This window comes from Leptodactylus fuscus, chromosome 3 (genome assembly GCF_031893055.1).
Source record: "Leptodactylus fuscus isolate aLepFus1 chromosome 3, aLepFus1.hap2, whole genome shotgun sequence".
Classification (NCBI taxonomy): Eukaryota; Metazoa; Chordata; class Amphibia; order Anura; family Leptodactylidae; genus Leptodactylus; species Leptodactylus fuscus.
In genome coordinates, this window is record NC_134267.1 from 124,959,811 (window position 1) to 124,981,742 (window position 21,932).

Genomic DNA, 21,932 nt, shown 5'->3' on the forward strand with positions numbered 1-21,932 from the left:
AGAGAAGTGAGGAAGGGGATTGGTGGGAGGAGGTGTCATCCCTCCCACAGCCCAACAGATTTACCACAACTGTGGCTAGAAATTTGCAGAAATTACGGAATTATGCCTGATTACAGCAGGCACAGATTTTCTTTTATGGTACAAACACAGCCAAAAGAGGTAACAAATGTATTTTAATAAGTTTGGTGCATCTTACTCTTACTCCGCTTTAGATCGGTGGTTGAAGCTCCATTCTTAAAGAGAACCTATCATGTCCTTTAAGATAGGGCATGCTATATACTGTTGCAACACATGAATTCATCACACTTTCAGTTTTGCGGGTATCTGCACCAATACCAGATATATTGGCACCGTTATTTTCAGCTACTAATATCACTGCACTGTCAAGGGGGCTGGCCTCACAGCTCAATGTCATCGCTGGGCACAGAGAAAAATCCCCAACACCACACTGGTAAAGTCTTAAACTGTGAACGAAGGCGTTCCTCACCGCCCTGCAATGACATAGCGTACGGCCGGCCCCTATGACAGTACGTTATATCAGCAGCCAAGACTAATGGCAGTGATATCTCTGTAGCCAAGGGAGATACCCAAATTTTTTGTGGCAGATTTTCCTCTACTTTTCTGAGCTAAGGTCTGGAGTAGGTTAACAAGGAAAGGGAATATACAGGAAGGACTTAAATTGACCCTTCCTGCTGAATCCATGTCGCTTTGTTTAAGTCCTCCTAGGTCTTTAAAGATGGAGGCCGCTTTGCTGCAGACCGGCCGCCATAGCTACCATGTCTCCGCTGCAATGTAGCTCCCCAAAGTTTTAAAGAAAAATCCCACTGGTCATATCTGTGCAGGACGGCACCCGTGCAGTGAGATCATGGGAGCCATCCTCTTACTATTACAGTCAGGAACCATTTGAAGTTTCCCAGGCCATGTCATAGTAATATAGCTATTGAGGATTGTCTGTCTGCAATGACTGGAGTTACTGAAAACAGCATGAAAAAATGTGAGATTTATTAAGAGTTCCCTTCTAAAACATTTTAGACAGTCACCGCAGGGCAATATGAGAAGTCAAACTATTCCCAGCACTTCATAGAAATCCTAATTATGAGTAAATCTCTGCCTAGTTACATACATTATAACAAAGTGAAAGATCACAGTATAAAGAGTGTGGCCAGCCTGTTCTTGTACTGCATATCACATTAGTCTACATGCCCTATGGCCATGTGCAGCTCACTGGAATGTACATCTTCAATTTCTATAGAACGTCATAGAACAAATTACAACATGTACCTTTGGCTTGATATTTACAGGTGCTCCACAAGATTATTATCATATTAATTGTAAAATGTCAAAACTAGAAAATAAACAATTGTATCCATGCATCAAGGGGAAAGACAGAGCAAGACCTGGAACACAATACAATGAGTTCTATCATTGATACTTCTACTCCACAATCCCCATACTAATCTCTGCTTTTAGTGAATAAAGAAGGGCATTATACATCATGTCACCACTATTCTTAGAATCTTACTTATTATCCTACATTGTGAAGGATTGTTTTGGGGCCCTGTTGCATAGGTGCAAACTCTGCACCCGAAAGCTGTCATGGCGAATAAGCTGCCCTCTATGTTCAACTGCCTTTACATAAACATTTTTATAAAATCACTTTGACCAAATGGCATGGCATTAAAAGGTTATTTTCGGGAATAAAATATTGATGATTTTAGGATACGCCATCAATATCAGATCAGTGGGAGTTTGACATCCAACAACTATGCCAATAAGGCAACTGAAAAGCCACATCATGTTCTTTGTTTACTGGTACTGCTTGTACTGTTACAGCAATTCAGGTGAATTTCAGGCAATGCCACTACAACAGCAACGGCTCCGTCAGTCAGCTGATCAGCTAAAAATAGGCCATTAATACTGTAACTCCTGTAAGGGGGCGTTCACACTTGCATCCATGAATGGGTTTTTAGACCAAACGTCTGGTGTCCATATGCAGCCTCTCCGTGGGGAAACAGTTTTTTGTTTGTTTTTTTTGCACAGACAAGCAGGATTTTGCGTTTTTTCCGCGGAGAGGCTGCATACGGACACCAGCGGTTTGCTTTAAAAACCCATTCAAATATGAATGCCCCCTTAAGTTAGCATTTGTGACGAAGATACAAAAGTCAAGAGGAAGAACTCTACTGCTTTATTAGGAGGAAGAGGGAGTTTGGTTTAGGAAACCTAATACCAAATACTAAATTAGGGTAATAGAGAGTTAATTCACTTTGATCATTTACACACAACTTCCACAAACTGACTCCTATTCATGATTCGACTTCTTTGTCAGTCAGAAGCAGTACAACTCCTTAAATTCATTATATAGCCAATGATTTAATCGCTATGAAAGTAAATACCGGTATGCAACTATGTATGAAATAATAGAACAATTTTTTTATATCTCATAATTAAAAATAATGATTTTATTTTGATGTTATTTGAATTTTTCTGACGCAAACGCCACCCGAACTCGGTCTCGGACTCTATCAATCACAGCCACTGATATAACCAGCCTTTTGCTTTCTTTAACTATGAATTGTTAAACATTTAACAATAAGTGAATAGTATCCTTTACAAACGCACTGCATCTGCACATTTTTTTCTTTTTTAATGTAAAGAAATTATAAAGAAAGAGTTTTTGAAGTAACTAGGGTTGATATTGAACACCCAGGCAATTTTACATATTATCTACATAAATATGGCTCTTAATGCAGTTCTAATGCTTCTGAATAGGTTGCCAGATCACACCATGCATGTTTCCACTGCCCACTACTTAGTATAAATCAGCACGTAGCCCGCGCCATAAGTATATCTAGTGTTACTGATATTCTGGCAGGGATTAACTGGCAATTCAGCAACTATTTAAGAAAAAAAAAGATTGCTTGTCTGCTAAAATATATCTTTCCCTACAGGTGCCTTGGAAACTATTCGATTATGCCGATCAAAACAAGATACTATAAAGCTATTTAAAGGGACAACATCTAAGACATTTACTTGTCACACATATGGTGTAGTAATGCAAATTCATGCATACTCTTCTCTCTGCTTGTCTGGACACCTCAATATACTGGATCTGCATTATATAAATAGGTTTAACATACTGCTAAAGGATTAACTCATTTCTGCTTCACAGTTATTTAACCCTTTCCCTACAATCATTTTTCAATTTTTCTTTTTTTACTTCCCAAAGCTATAACTTTATTACTTTTCCATTCACAGAGGCATATGAGGGCTTAGTTTTTGTGGGATTAATTGTACTTCATAATATTATTTTGTACAATGTACTGGGAATCTAGCAAAAAATAAAAATATTAGAGAAAAACTTAATTTGCGTAACATTCTTAGTTTTTATGGCCAAATTGACATGTTGCCTGAATTCTGAACAGTTCTTTTAACCCCATAAAAATCTTGGAGTTGCCATATATTTTTTATAGATTTCCATATACAGGGCTGTATAAGGTGTCTTTTTTGGGGAAGGGGGGGATGGTGGATATCCGATTGCTTTTCATTCAAAGAGCTCAGATTTTCTTCTATCCGCACAAATATCTTCTGACATAATGAGTTTTCGGGATTATCATATTGTCTAATAAAATTTTTACATGGGCTCTCTGAAGAAAAAAAGTACCGTAGAGGCTTCTAGGGCTTGTCTCACAACCATGAGCACTCCGTATTGATGATTGGTTCGCAATATGGGAAAGCAAAACACACTGAAGGTAGCTATCTGGCAGCTTTACACCCCAGCCCCAGAGACTTGCATCTGGATGAATATTATTGGCCACTGATGCCACTATATTGCTGAAGATTTTACCTACTTCCAACAATTTCGGGATAATTTTACTCTGCTTGGAATTCTTAGAATATAATCCAGTGAAATCTGGTTCCTGTTCCAGGAAGAAATGATTCAATTTTGGAAACATCTGTAGCGACTTTGACTTCAAGCCACCGACTATAAGCAGACTGAGTTATCCCAGGAAACTCATGGCAGATCTGATTTTGCAGAACTTTGTTCTCTAAAGGACTGTGACGTTGTTTATCAGTCTTTCCTTGTTCTCTGAAGGAATAATGGCTTGTTTTATGGAGGCCAAAATTACCCCTTTTTTTTCTGGAACCAGATCTGATTTTTTTTTATTGGTTTATTATCCAGTTCTATCTGGAAAGGAAATTTATTACAAGTCCCTGCAGGTGGACAGTATGTATCTTCTATTAGAAGAAGGTTGTACTTCTGTTCTCACTATGGTGAAGATGCGGAGAGCTGATACTATGCCAAAAAGGAGCACTGTGAACAGAAAATGTAGAAACTGATCTTGTTCATTTTCTTATGCAAATCTCAGCAACTTCTGGGAGGACTGCTAGATCCAGTGGGATAGTAAGCATCCTTGAGGTTATTTATTTAACTTGGTTGTTATTGGGGTTATGGAGGAAACCTCTTCCCTTGCCACCTTTTTGATAACATCTCCACCCTGTGCTTATTGGCCCAAATTTAAATTTATTTTATTAGTTTTGACCTCTGGAATTTGCCACCATGTTCTATGCACAGCGGAGTGGAGACTTGCGAGCCATTGAGTCTTTTAGTTATTGTCAAATCCTAAAAAGTTAAAACAGGGTCAGTGGATAGGGGAAAAGTGTCCATAATAGCACTACAGTGATCTATTTATAGTCTTCCAGTCTTTTACAGCACACTGGACATTTCTTTGAAGTAGGTTTTTGGAGGTAGATTTAGGATTTTGAGCCTTCTCTATCTAAAATTCTGTCTCTCATTTTTAGAGAGAGACAGAAAAAGCTCAAAAACATAAATCTACCTTTAAAAAAACCTCCTTCAAAGAAACATCCAGTGTGCTGGAAGAGATTGGCAGACTATAAATGTATAAATGTGGTGACTGTATCTCCAAAGTGCTTAAAGAGTTTGAATGCCTCCCATCATTGGACTCACAGAAGACACCAAAGCGACAGATGAACCTAGCGATTCTGCCATGGCTCACTCTGGTATGGACATGTCAACTATAGGGGCAGACCTCAGAGCAGTACACACGTGGCAAACACTGCTATTTTATGCCGGTCTTACCTACTCCTGGAGTCGCCAGTGGAAGACACTCTCAAGATGCAGGCAAGCGCCTCCCTGTTGTCACTTCTGGGGGCGACAAAGCAGTGTGATGCTGACCTAGTATACTGCAGGAATCCAGAGTAGCCAGCTAAGGGAGAGACAAAGCAGCGCTTCTCTCCCCAGCTTTAGTCGTGCAAGACCGTGGGACCAAGAGGTCCTATATTAAGGAGATGGGTGCCGAAGCAACACTCCCTGAGGCCCAGTTGCCAGAAAGGTATGACAAAAAAGTCCAGGCCCTTTTTCCAAAAAGACTCTTCTATAGACAGAAAACACTGGACGGAGGATACTGGGGGAGGATAATTTAATCTCTCTCTGCTCCTGTCACTACAGAGGTCAAGGGTCATCCTCCTCACTATATGCCATGATAGGGGACAGAGTGAAAAGTTATGTTATTCTAACCAGATAGCTCACTTAAAGAGGAATTTTCATGACCTCCACCTCTCCAACTGCTGCACTGATTCAACCAATGCTTGATTTTTTTTTTCTCTATCGCTCACCATTCCTGAGCAAAAAATATGCAAATCTATTCTCCAGGATGTAATTAGGAGAACAGTGCACTCTGTACGCCGCCCTCTAGAGGGCAGCATCCTTAACATCATGCATGACTCAGTTAAAAAGTCTACTATCATGATGCAGATTTAATTGCCAAATTAGTATTTTTATTCCAAAAGGAACAGATTCCCAGCTATAGACAGCGCTGTTTCGGCCTATTGGGCCTCCTCAGCATAGCGCAGGGATAACTGATTTGGCAGAGTGAGAGACCATAGACCAGGGTCAGGGGATAATCGTACACATCAGGGAGAGTGTGTGCCTACATAGGCTTTTTAACTGATGCTTTTTTTACCCAGAATCCCGAGCAGGAATGACTTGTAAGTCTCCGTACTGCCTATGTAGGCACACACTCTCCCTGATGTGTACGATTATCCCATTCCTGAGCAATCATTTCTGATATCTGAAGTGAAACTAATGTCTCTAATGTCTCTGTTTGTCTGCTCCCACCTAAGACAACCCTTTTGACAGCAGAGAGACTAACTGTACTGATTGTTTAGGAACAGTGAAAAAATTCCAATTGTGTCAAAATCTGTGAAATGGCTACCTTTGAAAATAGTTAGAGAAATGTTGGAGGAGATGGTGGGTGAAAGGTCCTTAAAAGCAGCAAGGAAGCTCAGCAGTCAGCATTGTTGCATCAGTTTTCTTTGGGTAACCCTATTATTAGCTAGTCTTTATATCTAGCAAAGGAAAAGTACATCTTTATGTTCATCGAACGCAATGCGAGCACATACATTTCTTTAAAGCTGTGAATCTATTTGAATAGTGATAGAAGCTTAATTTTAATTATATAAAAATCACTTTAAAAATGTAATGTAATTTGAAAAAAAATCATATTTTTAAGACATTTTTAAATTTACAACATTGATACCTGGTTATGATGCTCTTTAGCAATAATTTACTTTAATGACATACTGAAATGCCAATACAAGTGAAAGCTTATTGAAGTCTAACTGCAAAAAAACATCCTCTGATTCCTGTAAAAATGATCAGTTACTGTTTCATTGGATATGACAGAAAATCAATCATTCATTTCCCTTCCCCACCCATACGGCATATAATTTATTGTCACGTAAACGATCATGCACTGGAAGTCTCTACATTTTCTCGCTTGGATTATTGGACATGTCAACTGAATCATGATCCCTATTAATAGCCAAGAACTTTGTGGTACACGGCAGACTTTATAACCTTATATTATAACAAAGCACCTAATAAATTTTCATATATTAGCTGGTTAAGTGTTTCACTAATCAGAAAAATGTATTTACAAGTGAGATCTAATATAAAAATGGAGCAGGAGAGAAGCAGGTCACAGCCAACATCAGCTAACCATTAATCTCATAATAAAAGAGTGCAAAGAGGGCAGAGGTATATATCTGGGAATGCTAAATACTAATACAAGAAGAAAAAATAATAAAGAAGGAAACGGAAAACACTGGCTCATCGGAAGAGGAAACCGAAAAAGTAGATTTGTAATTATGTGGATAGCGGCTAGGAAAGAAAAATACAATAAAATCACTGGCCATTCTGCTGAAAAGGAAAAAATATATAAGGCAGAAAACGTAGTACCCAACATAAACAAATAACAGCCAGTCTTTTATGGCTTTGTCTGAAGCCTTCCAGATGGGTTACTGAAGGAGACAAAAGAAAAAAAAAATCAAAGCAAAAGCACAAAAACTGGAACAAATAGTAAAATATGTCAAGGGAATGCCTCTATATTTATGGTAATAAATAGCACATGCAGTCTGCTGATAGCACCTGCAGGGAAGCAGACAGAGATACATAGTTGCAGGTGGGTTTACAATTATTTATTTATTTTTTTTTTTTTTTTTTTTTAACATTTCTACTTGAAAGTGAATTTTGTTTCAAGATTTTTCCAAGAATTCAAAACTGGTGCCAGCATGAATAAAATACATAAAAGTAAAAAAAACTTAGATAGAAGATTGGTTTAGTTATACACAGCAGCCAACCACATTGTCACTTTCCTTTTTCTAAGAATGTATGAAAAATAATAGGTCAGTGGCTCTTAACCTTGTTTGAGGTACTGAACCCACCAGTTTCATATGCACATTCACCAAACCCTTCTTTAGTGATAAATCAAATATGATTTTTTTTCCAAATTCAAGACATAGGTATACTATATGTTTTTTTACTGTTACACAAAATGAACCGTGCATATGGCCTAGGGTTCGATCGAACACTGGTTAAGAACCACTGTAATAGCTGGAATATGATTTCTTGCAATGCGTCACTAGCATTCCCTTGCACTAGTTTTGATACACTTCTCCTTATGGTCACAGTGATCATTGCTTGTCTAAGATAGATTCGATCACTGATTTTAAAAATTATTATTTTATTTTTTTTTAGTTTGTCACCGTTAATTGTAGTTAATATTACTGGTACACTGGTCAAAAAAGGGATGGCGCTTTAATTTCACAAGTGTTTGCCTACTGAACAGTCTTCATACCACTTTCCTGGCTACCGCGTACTTGCCTATCAAAAGCCTTAAAGGGGTATTCCCATGTCCCTTGCTCACCAGTCTTCGCTGCTGCAAAGACTTCTTTCTTCCTGGTTTTCAACGTCAATTGGTAGGCAAGGTTTCATATGCAAAGCCACACTGTCCGACCACCTCCAGTTTAGCTCCACCCCCAATTCAGGGTGTAGCTCCGCCCACCACATAGCGTGATCCTATGAGATGACTGAAGGGCCTGTGATGTCATCAAAGATCCTATAACACTTGGATTTAGCTTGTTCTATATAGAGTCGGCTAAATTCTAGTGGGCTAAGGGACCAGGTCCTTCTATCCACTAGCTTTTAGCCTGCTCTATATAAGAAAGCTAAATCCTAGTGAGCAGAGGGACCAGGTCCTTTAGCCCACTAGGATTTAGATTGTTTTATATAAGAAAGCAGCACTCATTTCCCCCCTCCTTTATCTGAGAGCAGGAAGCTAGGTCACATGTGTGGTGCAAACACAGGAACAGCTACAGAAACAGGCTTGCTCCCGTACACTTAGCCCCTCCTCTCTCCCCCCTGAGAGCAGGCAGCTACGTCACTTGACATTTGAGCAGATAATCCCAAGGGCTATAGAAACGCAGTGTCAACAATGAAGTGAATAAATTAAGATCGTGGACAAACAAAGCAGTTTTGCTGAAGCAGTGTATTTAGGAAAAGTCTTAAATCCACATTAACAAGCAGTATAGATAGGATCCTTGTGATGGGACAACCCCTTTAAACATTTCATTGAATAATGACAGAAGTAGAAAAAAAAGGAATATTTAATTATGCATGGTAGCGCAAATCCTTCCTCAAACTGTCTTAAAATGTGGTCACAAAGTTTAGAGAGTAAAATAGGATTGTAGTTCTTTTTTTGGAAATTTTGCATGCTACCACAGAGACTATTCAGAGCAAGTAGGTGGAGTAAGTGGGGCTGAAAGTATCTTTGGTTTAACCCCCTTTTCTCTATGGGATTAAACAGGACAACGCCATCAGACTACTACTCTCTTTCTACAGTATAGATAGATGGAGAATCTGAACAATGGAAAAGTAATATCTTAGTACACTACAGTACATTTAAAAACTTTTTAGACTTCCATGAAAGTCTGAAAATAAATTGGGGGAACTAGAGGGAGGCCTCGGGTGCAATGGCTCTTTTTGCTATCTCCGTAACCTAGCCCTGATATTATACACTCACCGGCCACTTTATTAGGTACACCTGTCCAACTGCTCGTTAACACTTAATTTCTAATCAGCCAATCACATGGCGGCAACTCAGTGCATTTAGGCATGTAGACATGGTCAAGACAATCTCCTGAAGTTCAAACCGAGCATCAGTATGGGGAAGAAAGGTGATTTGAGTGCCTTTGAACGTGGCATGGTTGTTGGTGCCAGAAGGGCTGGTCTGAGTATTTCAGAAACTGCTGATCTACTGGGATTTTCACGCACAACCATCTCTAGGGTTTACAGAGAATGGTCCGAAAAAGAAAAAACATCCAGTGAGCGGCAGTTCTGTGGGTGGAAATGCGTTGTTGATGCCAGAGGTCAGAGGAGAATGGCCAGACTGGTTCGAGCTGATAGAAAGGCAACAGTGACTCAAATAGCCACCCGTTAAAACCAAGGTAGCCAGAAGAGCATCTCTGAGCGCACAGTACGTCGAACTTTGAGGCAGATGGGCTACAGCAGCAGAAGACCACACCAGGTGCCACTCCTTTCAGCTAAGAACAGGAAACTGAGGCTACAATTTGCACAAGCTCATCGAAATTGGACAATTGAAGATTGGAAAAACGTTGCCTGGTCTGATGAGTCTCGATTTCTGCTGCGACATTCGGATGGTAGGGTCAGAATTTGGCGTCAACAACATGAAAGCATGGATCCATCCTGCCTTGTATCAACGGTTCAGGCTGGTGGTGGTGTCATGGTGTGGGGAATATTTTCTTTGCACTCTTTGGGCCCCTTGGTACCAATTGAGCATCGTTGCAACGCCAAAGCCTACCTGAGTATTGTTGCTGACCATGTCCATCCCTTTATGACCACAATGTACCCAACATCTGATGGCTACTTTCAGCAGGATAATGCGCCATGTCATAAAGCTGGAATCATCTCAGACTGGTTTCTTGAACATGACAATGAGTTCACTGTACTCCAATGGCCTCCACAGTCACCAGATCTCAATCCAATATAGCATCTTTGGGATGTGGTGGAACGGGAGATTCGCATCATGGATGTGCAGCCGACAAATCTGCGGCAACTGTGTGATGCCATCATGTCAATATGGACCAAAATCTCTGAGGAATGCTTCCAGCACCTTGTTGAATCTATGCCACGAAGAATTGAGGCAGTTCTGAAGGCAAAAGGGGGTCCAACCCGTTACTAGCATGGTGTACCTAATAAAGTGGCCGGTGAGTGTATATTATAATCTGTCATCATTAAGTGGGTCAATGATCTCATAATCATCCTCTTTTAGAATCAACTAAAGTGAACAGATTGAATAAAACAAATCAGTTCCACTTAGCCTAATAATACGCAGACTTCCCACCGAATTATGGTCAAATGCGGCTGTGCTAGCTCTTCATACAGCTTTAATGTTAAAGATGAATTGACGTATAAAATACTTCTAGGGCATTTTAAGTACCTTATTACTCCAATTTTCTCATGATGTCATATTGCTTACCTTACAGACTGTTTCAATATCCCATGGCAAGATAGTTCTTAAGTCGATCACTTCACAGGACAAGCCAAGTTTTTCTTGGGCCATAGATGCAACTTCACGAATAACATGAACCTAAAAGAACATTAGGCTGCATGTCAGCAAAAACAAGTAATGACATATTAAATGTAAGCTTAACGAGTGCCAAAATCAGACCGGAGGTAAAAGAAATCCAGAGGAGCGGAAGGTAACAATCCAACTTTTAACTTTTCTGTGTTGTCAAACATGCACAAGTGATTTGGCAATGTATTTAAAACACTTGGCTATAGCAAGAGTTAGTGAATGTGTTTTCCAAGTTATAAATCTAACATAAATTCTCAGCATATGATGTACTGCTATGGAGATGATGCCATCAGTCTATTGTACAGGATGTCAAATAACAGAAAAATCTCCAAATCATGTAAGTAATCATCTGGCATTTGCTTATCACAGTGGTTCACATGACACACAGGTCTCATAGTTTGTCATTTACCAATCCAGTGAAGTATTTCATCATTTTTTAAGCCTAGCCACTCAATTTTTATAACATTCTGCTACCTAAATTACAGGCATATTGTTTCTCTGTCTTAATTTTATGACGCTTTTTTTTTAATAGGACAGTAGTTGCTGGAATAACCCCAGCAGGTAACGGGCCCTGTTTACTTACTAATTCCCGCTGCTGCTCACAGGAAGTGGAAGCGGCTGTGAGCAGGAGTGGAGATCGGTAAGTGAGGCTGCGGGCCCACGAACCCCAACAAACACTGTTATCATTATACTCTGAGGTCTTTTCAGACCCCAGAGTATAATGATTGGAGGGCCAGGGGAGGTGACGGAACATAAAATAACACTGTTACTTACCTCTCCTACTCTCCAGCTGTCTTCTGGCCTATTTGTTGACATCCCAGACGTCATGTGGGCCAGGCCACCGTGATTATGCGTCATGATGTAAGCCTGGCTCACGTGACCTCTGCACCAACATTGAAGATCTCTGAAAGCAGTGGGGAGGGCGGGGAAACCAGAGAAAGGTAAGTAACAGTGTTTTTTACATTTTTTTTCCTCCCCTGGGTCTGCAATCATTATATAGCATAATACTGTGTGCAGGAGCCACTATGGGGCCATAATACTGTGTGCAGGGGACACTATGGGTTACAATAGTCTGTGTGTTGGGCCACTATGGGGCATAATAGTGTGTGCAGGGTTCACTATGGGGCGTAATAGTGTGTGTGCAGGGCCAGTGTGGGGCATAATACTGTTTGGAGGGGCCATTATGAGACATTACACTGAGTGGAGAGGCTTCTATGGGACATTATACTTTATGGAGGCCATTTTGGGATATTACACTCACCGGCCACTTTATTAGGTACACCTGTCCAACTGCTCGTTAACACTTAATTTCTAATCAGCCAATCACATGGCGGCAACTCAGTGCATTTAGGCATGTAGACATGGTCAAGACAATCTCCTGCAGTTCAAACCGAGCATCAGTATGGGGAAGAAAGGTGATTTGAGTGCCTTTGAACGTGGCATGGTTATTGGTGCCAGAAGGGCTGGTCTGAGTATTTCAGAAACTGCTGATCTACTGGGATTTTCACGCACAACCATCTCTAGGGTTTACAGAGAATGGTCCGAAAAAGAAAAAACATCCAGTGAGCGGCAGTTCTCTGGGGGTGGAAATGCGTTGTTGATGCCAGAGGTCAGAGGAGAATGGCCAGACTGGTTCGAGCTGATAGAAAGGCAACAGTGACTCAAATAGCCACCCGTTACAACCAAGGTAGCCAGAAGAGCATCTCTGAACGCACAGTACGTCCAACTTTGAGGCTACAGATGGGCTACAGCAGCAGAAGACCACACCGGGTGCCACTCCTTTCAGCTAAGAACAGGAAACTGAGGCTACAATTTGCACAAGCTCATCGAAATTGGACAATTGAAGATTGGAAAAACGTTGCCTGGTCTGATGAGTCTCGATTTCTGCTGCGACATTCGGATGGTAGGGTCAGAATTTGGCGTCAACAACATGAAAGTATGGATCCATCCTGCCTTGTATCAACGGTTCAGGCTGGTGGTGGTGGTGTCATGGTGTGGGGAATATTTTCTTTGCACTCTTTGGGCCCCTTGGTACCAATTGAGCATCGTTGCAACGCCAAAGCCTACCTGAGTATTGTTGCTGACCATGTCCATCCCTTTATGACCACAATGTACCCAACATCTGATGGCTACTTTCAGCAGGATAATGCAATGCCATGTCATAAAGCTGGAATCATCTCAGACTGGTTTCTTGAACATGACAATGAGTTCACTGTACTCCAATGGCCTCCACAGTCACCAGATCTCAATCCAATAGAGCATCTTTGGGATGTGGTGGAACGGGAGATTCGCATCATGGATGTGCAGCCGACAAATCTGCGGCAACTGTGTGATGCCATCATGTCAATATGGACCAAAATCTCTGAGGAATGCTTCCAGCACCTTGTTGAATCTATGCCACGAAGAATTGAGGCAGTTCTGAAGGCAAAAGGGGATCCTACCCGGTACTAGCATGGTGTACCTAATAAAGTGGCCGGTGAGTGTATAGTGTGTGTAAATGGAGTGTTATACTGTTTGGGGGCCAGGAAAGGGTGAACAAGTCAAAAGTTTGCTGGGGGCCCAGTCTTTGCAAGTTACGCCACTGCAGGACCCCATTTAATCATCAGAATTTATTTATATTGGAGGACTGTTGGGTGTCAGTTACCACAGCTCAGATCTACAGCTCAGCAGATGATACACAGAGAATGCAGATGGAAGCATACAGGTCTGTTCTCTGTCTAGTGGCTGAACTGAGTCACTACAGTTTAGCTCCTATTAAAGTGAATAGGAGTTTATCTACAGTAATCTGGTCTGGCCACTACACTGAGAATGCAGCTGTCTGCTTCTTGCTCCATTCTTTGTGCATCAGCTGCTGAGACTAGCTCATTGATGGGATTTTGGCTGTTGGAACCCCATTTATCTGATATTGATGAACTGTCCATAGGCTAGGTAGGTCATCAATATTTTTAATCTGGAAAACCCATCTTGAGAGCGCCTTCTTTTGGCACCAAGGGGATATAAAAAACCAGTTTAAATTTCAGTTGCATTTTAATGAGGATTAATAGACAAGAATAAGCAAGAATGAGACTCAACAAAACTAAAGAAAAAAAATACGGGCCACATGGGGATAATTTAACGAAACAGAGAAGAACAGATATTACGACACGTTTTCCTAAATAATACACCTTTCAATAATTTCAGCTCTAGCAGACAAAAGAAGAAAAGGTTTATCACCTCCACCTTAGTATCTGTTAATAGACACTGGTTCCAGCATACTTGGATTTCTTTCTGTAGCCTCCACCGATCTGGAGCAACAAGTGGTGTTTGTTTTGGTGAGCTATTTAAGCTCTGTAATGTCAGAATGGCAGTGTCAGAAGGGGGGGGGAGTGATTCAGATATCCAAAGGTAGCCAGTGTCAGACCTCAAAATCACATCTATTGCCTGCTCCTGCCTGACACCGCACTCCTGGCAATACAAATCCTAAATAGCAAATCTCAAAAACAAAAGGGAATATAGACACCGAGCAGACCGTAGTGTAGTATTTTTTAAGAACGTTTAGAGCGTTAAACAGAGGAATGACGCTCACCTTGTAGGGTTGTGAGCCCAAGTCACAACTCTGAAATCGCAGTACAAGGAGACTGAAGGGTTAATCTTTGGGTTGAGGCAGCATGTTCCTAACACCACATGGGTGTATAAGCGTATACACAGAGGACCAATCCGGATGAATCCGGCAAAAAAGGAACTGCGCTCTTCTTATTGGCAAATACAGATTTATTGGCATCAAACTCACACACAACGCGTTTCGGGCGTATACCACGCCCTTCTTCAGGTGTAATAGTTTCTGGCCTAATATTCTTGTTGCATATTGTATAACTGGTACATGCGCAGAACTTTTCGGAAGTTTCCGGACCATACACTTGGATGTGATGGGACTGCAGATTTTCAATGATGATTCGAAACGCGTTGTGTGTGAGTTTGATGCCAATAAATCTGTATTTGCCAATAAGAAGAGTGCAGTTCCTTTTTTGCCGGATTCATCCTGTAAATAGCAAATCTGGTCCCGAAACTAACATCACTGAGTGTTCAGGAACAGTGGGGGCTAGAAAAAAAATTCCAACTATGCCAGGATCAGTTGAGCATCAGCTAGTAAATGATGCAAAGAGCTGGACTTTTTGTAGGTGGTGAAAGGTCCTCTGTAAGTCTTATATGATATGGAATAGAATTAATACAACTAACCTGAGTACCCCACGATACTAAAGTAACATCACGTCCTTCCTGAACCACCTCAGCCTGGGACAAAGGGATGCTATATGATTCCACAGGAACTTGTTCAACTAAAATACAGGAAAAATAAATAACACACTTAAAGCATTCTTCAATTTTCAGTAAGAGGTTGCGGTTACTTTTTCATAAAGAGATACAATGACTTGCAAAAAATGTAATCTGGCTGACACACTTGTATATATTAGAGCCACATTCACATCAGTATAAATTACTTTGTGATACAAAGTACTAAAGCAAACTATCAGTTTCTTGCTTTATTAAGCTTAAACTTAACAAAAACATGAAGCGTTAAGGTGCCCGCATACATTAGATGAATATTGGCATACACAATGACTTCACAGGACTAATAAACCACCTAATGTATATGATGGTCCTCCGATACTCCACTTACAGCAGATGTCAGAGAAAAGAAGGAGTGGACATCTCGCATTTACACATGCCTGATTCTTTGTTCTCAAAGTAAATAAGCTACTGTGAGAGGTGTCTGGTTGTGGCATATTCTCCTATTCCTATTTATTTATCATGCTTACTTATACAGCGCTTTACATTGACAGTCAGTGTACCATATAGGGCTCACAATCTACATTCCCTATCAGTATGTCTTTGGAGTGTGGGAGAAAACTGCAGTACCTGGAGTAAACCCAAACAAACACGGAGACAACATACAAACTCCTTGCAGATGTTGTTCTTGGCAGGATTTGAACCCAGGATTCCAGCGCTGCAAAGCTAACCACTGAGCCACCATACTGCCCTATGGAGAACACACAGCTGAGCTGAGTATGCATAGGCATAAGGATGAGGGTTTGGAAAGGAATCTTGGTCTGCTAATTGAGGTATTTGACCACCTTTGGGGTTCAAGATGAATATAGATAGTCATAATAAATGCTGAATAAATACTGGTACAGGAGGACCTTTAAACTACCAATTGACTATATGCTGTAACATCACATTGCCTGGACTACACGGTATTAGAGATGAGCGAACAGTGTTCTATCGAACACATGTTCGATCGGATATCAGGGTGTTCGCCATGTTCGAATCGAATCGAACACCACGTGGTAAAGTGCGCCAAAATTCGATTCCCCTCCCACCTTCCCTGGCGCCTTTTTTGCACCAATAACAGCGCAGGGGAGGTGGGACAGGAACTACGACACCGGGGGCATTGAAAAAAATTGGAAAAAGTCATTGGCTGCCGAAATCAGGTGACCTCCATTTTAGACGAATAGTGGATTTCAAATCCGGGTCATATGAGAATGTGAACTTTGTGACTATGAGACAGGGATAGCTGTACAGGCAGGGATAGCTAGGGATAACCTTTATTTAGGGGGGAATGTTATTAAAAATAACTTTTTGGGGCTCTATCGGGTGTGTAATTGTGATTTTTGTGAGATAAACTTTTTCCCATAGGGATGCATTGGCCAGCGCTGATTGGCCGAATTCCGTACTCTGGCCAATCAGTGCTGGCCAATGCATTCTATTAGCTTGATGAAGCAGAGTGTGCACAAGGGTTCAAGCGCACCCTCGGCTCTGATGTAGCAGAGCCGAGGCTGCACAAGGGTTCAAGCGCACCCTCGGCTCTGATGTAGGAGAGCCGAGGGTGCACTTGAACCCTTGTGCACCCTCAGCTCTGCTACATCAGAGCCGAGGGTGCGCTTGAACCCTTGTGCACACTCTGCTTCATCAAGCTAATAGAATGCATTGGCCAGCGCTGATTGGCCAATGTATTCTATTAGCCTGATGAAGTAGAGCTGAATGTGTGTGCTAAGCACACACATTCAGCTCTACTTCATCGGGCTAATAGAATGCATTGGCCAGCGCTGATTGGCCAGAGTACGGAACTCGACCAATCAGCGCTGGCTCTGCTGGAGGAGGCGGAGTCTAAGATCGCTCCACACCAGTCTCCATTCAGGTCCGACCTTAGACTCCGCCTCCTCCGGCAGAGCCAGCGCTGATTGGCCGAAGGCTGGCCAATGCATTCCTATGCGAATGCAGACTTAGCAGTGCTGAGTCAGTTTTGCTCAACTACACATCTGATGCACACTCGGCACTGCTACATCAGATGTAGCAATCTGATGTAGCAGAGCCGAGGGTGCACTAGAACCCCTGTGCAAACTCAGTTCACGCTAATAGAATGCATTGGTCAGCACTGATTGGCCAATGCATTCTATTAGCCCGATGAAGTAGAGCTGAATGTGTGTGCTAAGCACACACATTCAGCACTGCTTCATCACGCCAATACAATGCATTAGCCAGTGCTGATTGGCCAGAGTACGGAATTCGGCCAATCAGCGCTGGCTCTGCTGGAGGAGGCGGAGTCTAAGGTCGGACCTGAATGGAGACTGGTGTGGAGCGATCTTAGACTCCGCCTCCTCCAGCAGAGCCAGCGCTGATTGGTCGAGTTCCGTACTCTGGCCAATCAGCGCTGGCCAATGCATTCTATTAGCCCGATGAAGTAGAGCTGAATGTGTGTGCTTAGCACACACATTCAGCTCTACTTCATCAGGCTAATAGAATACATTGGCCAATCAGCGCTGGCCAATGCATTCTATTAGCTTGATGAAGCAGAGTGTGCACAAGGGTTCAAGCGCACCCTCGGCTCTGATGTAGCAGAGCTGAGGGTGCACAAGGGTTCAAGTGCACCCTCGGCTCTCCTACATCAGAGCCGAGGGTGCGCTTGAACCCTTGTGCAGCCTCGGCTTTGCTACATCAGAGCCGAGGGTGCGCTTGAACCCTTGTGCACACTCTGCTTCATCAAGCTAATAGAATGCATTGGCCAGCGCTGATTGGCCAGAGTACGGAATTCGGCCAATCAGCGCTGGCTCTGCTGGAGGAGGCGGAGTCTAAGATCGCTCCACACCAGTCTCCATTCAGGTCCGACCTTAGACTCCGCCTCCTCCAGCAGAGCCAGCGCTGATTGGCCGAATTCCGTACTCTGGCCAATCAGCACTGGCTAATGCATTGTATTGGCGTGATGAAGCAGTGCTGAATGTGTGTGCTTAGCACACACATTCAGCTCTACTTCATCGGGCTAATAGAATGCATTGGCCAATCAGCGCTGGCCAATGCATTCTATTAGCGTGAACTGAGTTTGCACAGGGGTTCTAGTGCACCCTCGGCTCTGCTACATCAGATTGCTACATCTGATGTAGCAGTGCCGAGTGTGCATCAGATGTGTAGTTGAGCAAAACTGACTCAGTACTGCTAAGTCTGCATTCGCATAGGAATGCATTGGCCAGCCTTCGGCCAATCAGCGCTGGCTCTGCCGGAGGAGGCGGAGTCTAAGGTCGGACCTGAATGGAGACTGGTGTGGAGCTATCTTAGACTCCGCCTCCTCCAGCAGAGCCAGCGCTGATTGGTCGAGTTCCGTACTCTGGCCAATCAGCACTGGCCAATGCATTTCTATGGGGAAAAGTTAGCTTGCGAAAATCGCAAACTGACAGGGATTTCCATGAAATAAAGTGACTTTTATGCCCCCAGACATGCTTCCCCTGCTGTCCCAGTGTCATTCCAGGGTGTTGGTATCATTTCCTGGGGTGTCATAGTGGACTTGGTGACCCTCCAGACACGAATTTGGGTTTCCCCCTTAACGAGTTTATGTTCCCCATAGACTATAATGGGGTTCGAAACCCATTCGAACACTCGAACAGTGAGCGGCTGTTCGAATCGAATTTCGAACCTCGAACATTTTAGTGTTCGCTCATCTCTACACGGTATGCTTTTTCATTCAGGTTGACATCCTAAATTTTTTCCACCTCCTTCCTGATATCCCCTTTTCTCTGTACAAGAAGGTTAGTAGACATATTCAACAGCAACCATAAATTATGTAGATGATGTGCAATGACATTATAGACAGGCTGGAACTAATGCACCTGTATTGACTGATGTGATCTCTTTTCCTAATCTACTGCTAGGACAATGAAATAGAATACACATGAGAAAAATACCGCTAAAAGCAGCCACAGCAAATCAAATTATGTAATAGACAAGGCAAATTAATTACAGCATGATGTACACATAGATAGTGCAATCTGATACTCCACATCCACATCCAGAATCCGCTGCCCTTCTTCAGGCCAGATGCCTTCTGTATTCTCACACCATGGTTATCATGGAACAAAATGTTTTCCCACTTCCTGTTAGAGTCAATGTCATCTAAGTGTTCACTTTCCAAATTGTTCACATTTAATCCACGCCAACTGTGTGACTGCCTCTCCTATAATACATAAGCACTGATAGGGTAGCAGTTGGAGTGTCCCCGTCTGACTTCTTATGAACACCCGGACATGAATGACTTCATCACTGTCACCAATCTTCGCTTTCATATCATTCACATTATTTTATGTCAGCTATAGCAGCAACACCCCACTACAGTTTATTAATATCCGTCCATTTGTATGGCCAACGTATCTGCCGCTCAGTATTGTTACAGGAGGCAAGGGCAAGTGTAAGAAAAAATGCACACAAGTACAACTGAAATAATAGAGTTTTATCAAAATGTCTGTTTTATTTATAACTGCACTGAATGCAAAAGTCTGTAAAACGGAAGACGTTATCATATTAGCAAACACTATTCCGCTTGCTCTTCACCATAGCAACCAATGATGCAAGGTCTATTCATTCCTCCATCACTTTCTGCATGTCATCTGTAGTACAATAAACTACACAGAAAAGGTCAAAAGACATCATAGCAGGCTCTCCATTACACGTCTGAACTGGAGAATGTCAAGGTGACTCATCTTTCTTCCAGATCCTTTATCATTACATCCTTATTGGCAGAAATAAGAATGCTAACCAACTCATAAGCTATCTACAGGGTATCAGGATAGTATGAATAATGCAGCCGGTGATGAAAGCTTGATGTACTGCACACTTCATTCAATGTTTCCTACAAGTTCACTACTTCACTTCAATACCAGCTTTACACACAGCGCTGGCAAACCATTTTGGAAGATCTATATCATAGCAACATAAGGAATGAATTAGAAAGACAAAACATTCATCAGTGACAGCGGGGAGTATAGTTCATGCGCTGGATTATACTGCCGAAGCGAACTTCAAGAATATGTACAAAAGAGGGGGAGGCAGGAGATGTCCACCACAAGAAGTTACCCGTAACACACACTTAAGATTGCTCCAGACCTGAAGTCAGGGAATGTATTTCACATTAGGTGATGCAGGGTGACAGCTTTTTGGTCACTTGCCTTCTAACAAACTCTGTATGAATCAATAGCACACTTTATAGTATCCTATACAAAGGAAAAATGCTTCTTTCTCCAGTTATCTGATTCTTTTCCTTCTTACCCCCCAATTTTATAAAGATGAGAAGGAGGATTTGGAGGACTTTTCTCACTGCTTTTTTCGTACACATGGACCCCATTATAGTCTATGGGGTGCACAAATTTTCCAGGTAACCTCTTTTTTTATGCGTATAGTCGCCAAGCTGACTCCACAAATGAAAACAGAAAAACAGATGTGAACAGGGCCTAAGAGAATAAACATTGGGACAGAAGAGACTGAAGGATGCTAAATAAGCAGCGTTCATCCCTCCAAGTGCTTAATTCACATCAATACAGGTCAGTACATCTCTATAGTGTCCTATACAATCCTGCCGGTGTTTCTGATCAATAGATAAATTAGAAGAGGGTCTGCACCCTAATATTAAGTGTCAGGGACCGCTGAGGCCTGTAATTTGGCCTCAGCTTTACATAATATTGTGACACAGACGCAAGCGTTGCAACACCATATAACCCACTGATGCCCAACAATAGGCTGAAGCTCCAAAGATAAGCTCCCCTAGGTCTCAGCTTACAATACTCTATAGGGTCCCCAGAGTATAATAGCAGTTTCGGTTCAGACGTGTTTGGTCCATACGAAACTGCAAAGACTGTAATGACTGAACTGAAATAACCAATGTGAACAAAATCACATTGGTTATCCTGGTTGATGTTCGGTTTTGGTTATTTTTTGATTAATCGACTAGCCCTTGCTAATAAAGAAAAGTATAGGACCTGCTCCATATTTTGTGGCTCTTCAATATGACCTGGACATATAGCTACTGCTTTGTGTATGGGTGCAAAGAAATGAATACACAAAGTGCATGGAGTACTCATTGTACACACCACTTGTCCCTTTTAGTTTGGCAAAAAAGGTGCCATTGCACATTGCTTCAAACTGCATGAGAACTAAGGTGTAATTCAGACAGGGCTGCTAAATGTTTATGTGCCTGTGAAAGATACCGGTCAAATACGGATTTACTTCTCTTGCTTAGGCAAAAACATTTAGCTTAGCCACTTCAGTACTGGGCCAATTTGTGGTCCAGGACCAGACACATTTTAGGTTTTTTTGTATGTGTGGTTTTGAGGTCTGTAACATTTTTTTCGTATATCTCAGTCAAATAATTTTTGCGGCTTTTTTCGGGGACACATAGGGCTTTATTTTTGTGTTGTTTTTATTTTCAAATGTGTTTTAATTTTTTTTATATCCGGGAAAATATAAACAAAATAGGAGGGAAATTGTGTCTGGTTTTCAATTTATTATTATTTATTTTTTTATTTAATAGCAAAGTGTCACTGAAAAACTTTATAATATAGTTTTTCCTCTCCATTACGGTAATTTTTATTTTGTATGGGTCGGGGGGTGGAGCTATAACCTTTAATAACGGCGTTTTATTAGCGGATTATTAATTTTTTTTTCTATTATTATTTTATTAACTTT

General features: G+C 41.7%; 1 protein-coding gene across 1 annotated transcript in view; it reads right to left on the reverse strand.

Moving 5' to 3' along the window:
* The window catches only part of BCKDHB (branched chain keto acid dehydrogenase E1 subunit beta), a 158,261-nt gene that overhangs the window by 65,591 nt on the left and 70,738 nt on the right, over positions 1–21,932 (reverse strand). The window contains exons 7-8 of the mRNA XM_075268282.1: positions 15,171–15,268; positions 10,857–10,967 (exon numbers count right to left, since the gene is read on the reverse strand). Of these exons, the coding sequence (XP_075124383.1) occupies positions 10,857–10,967; positions 15,171–15,268 (209 nt within the window). The remainder of the gene's footprint in view (positions 1–10,856; positions 10,968–15,170; positions 15,269–21,932) is intronic.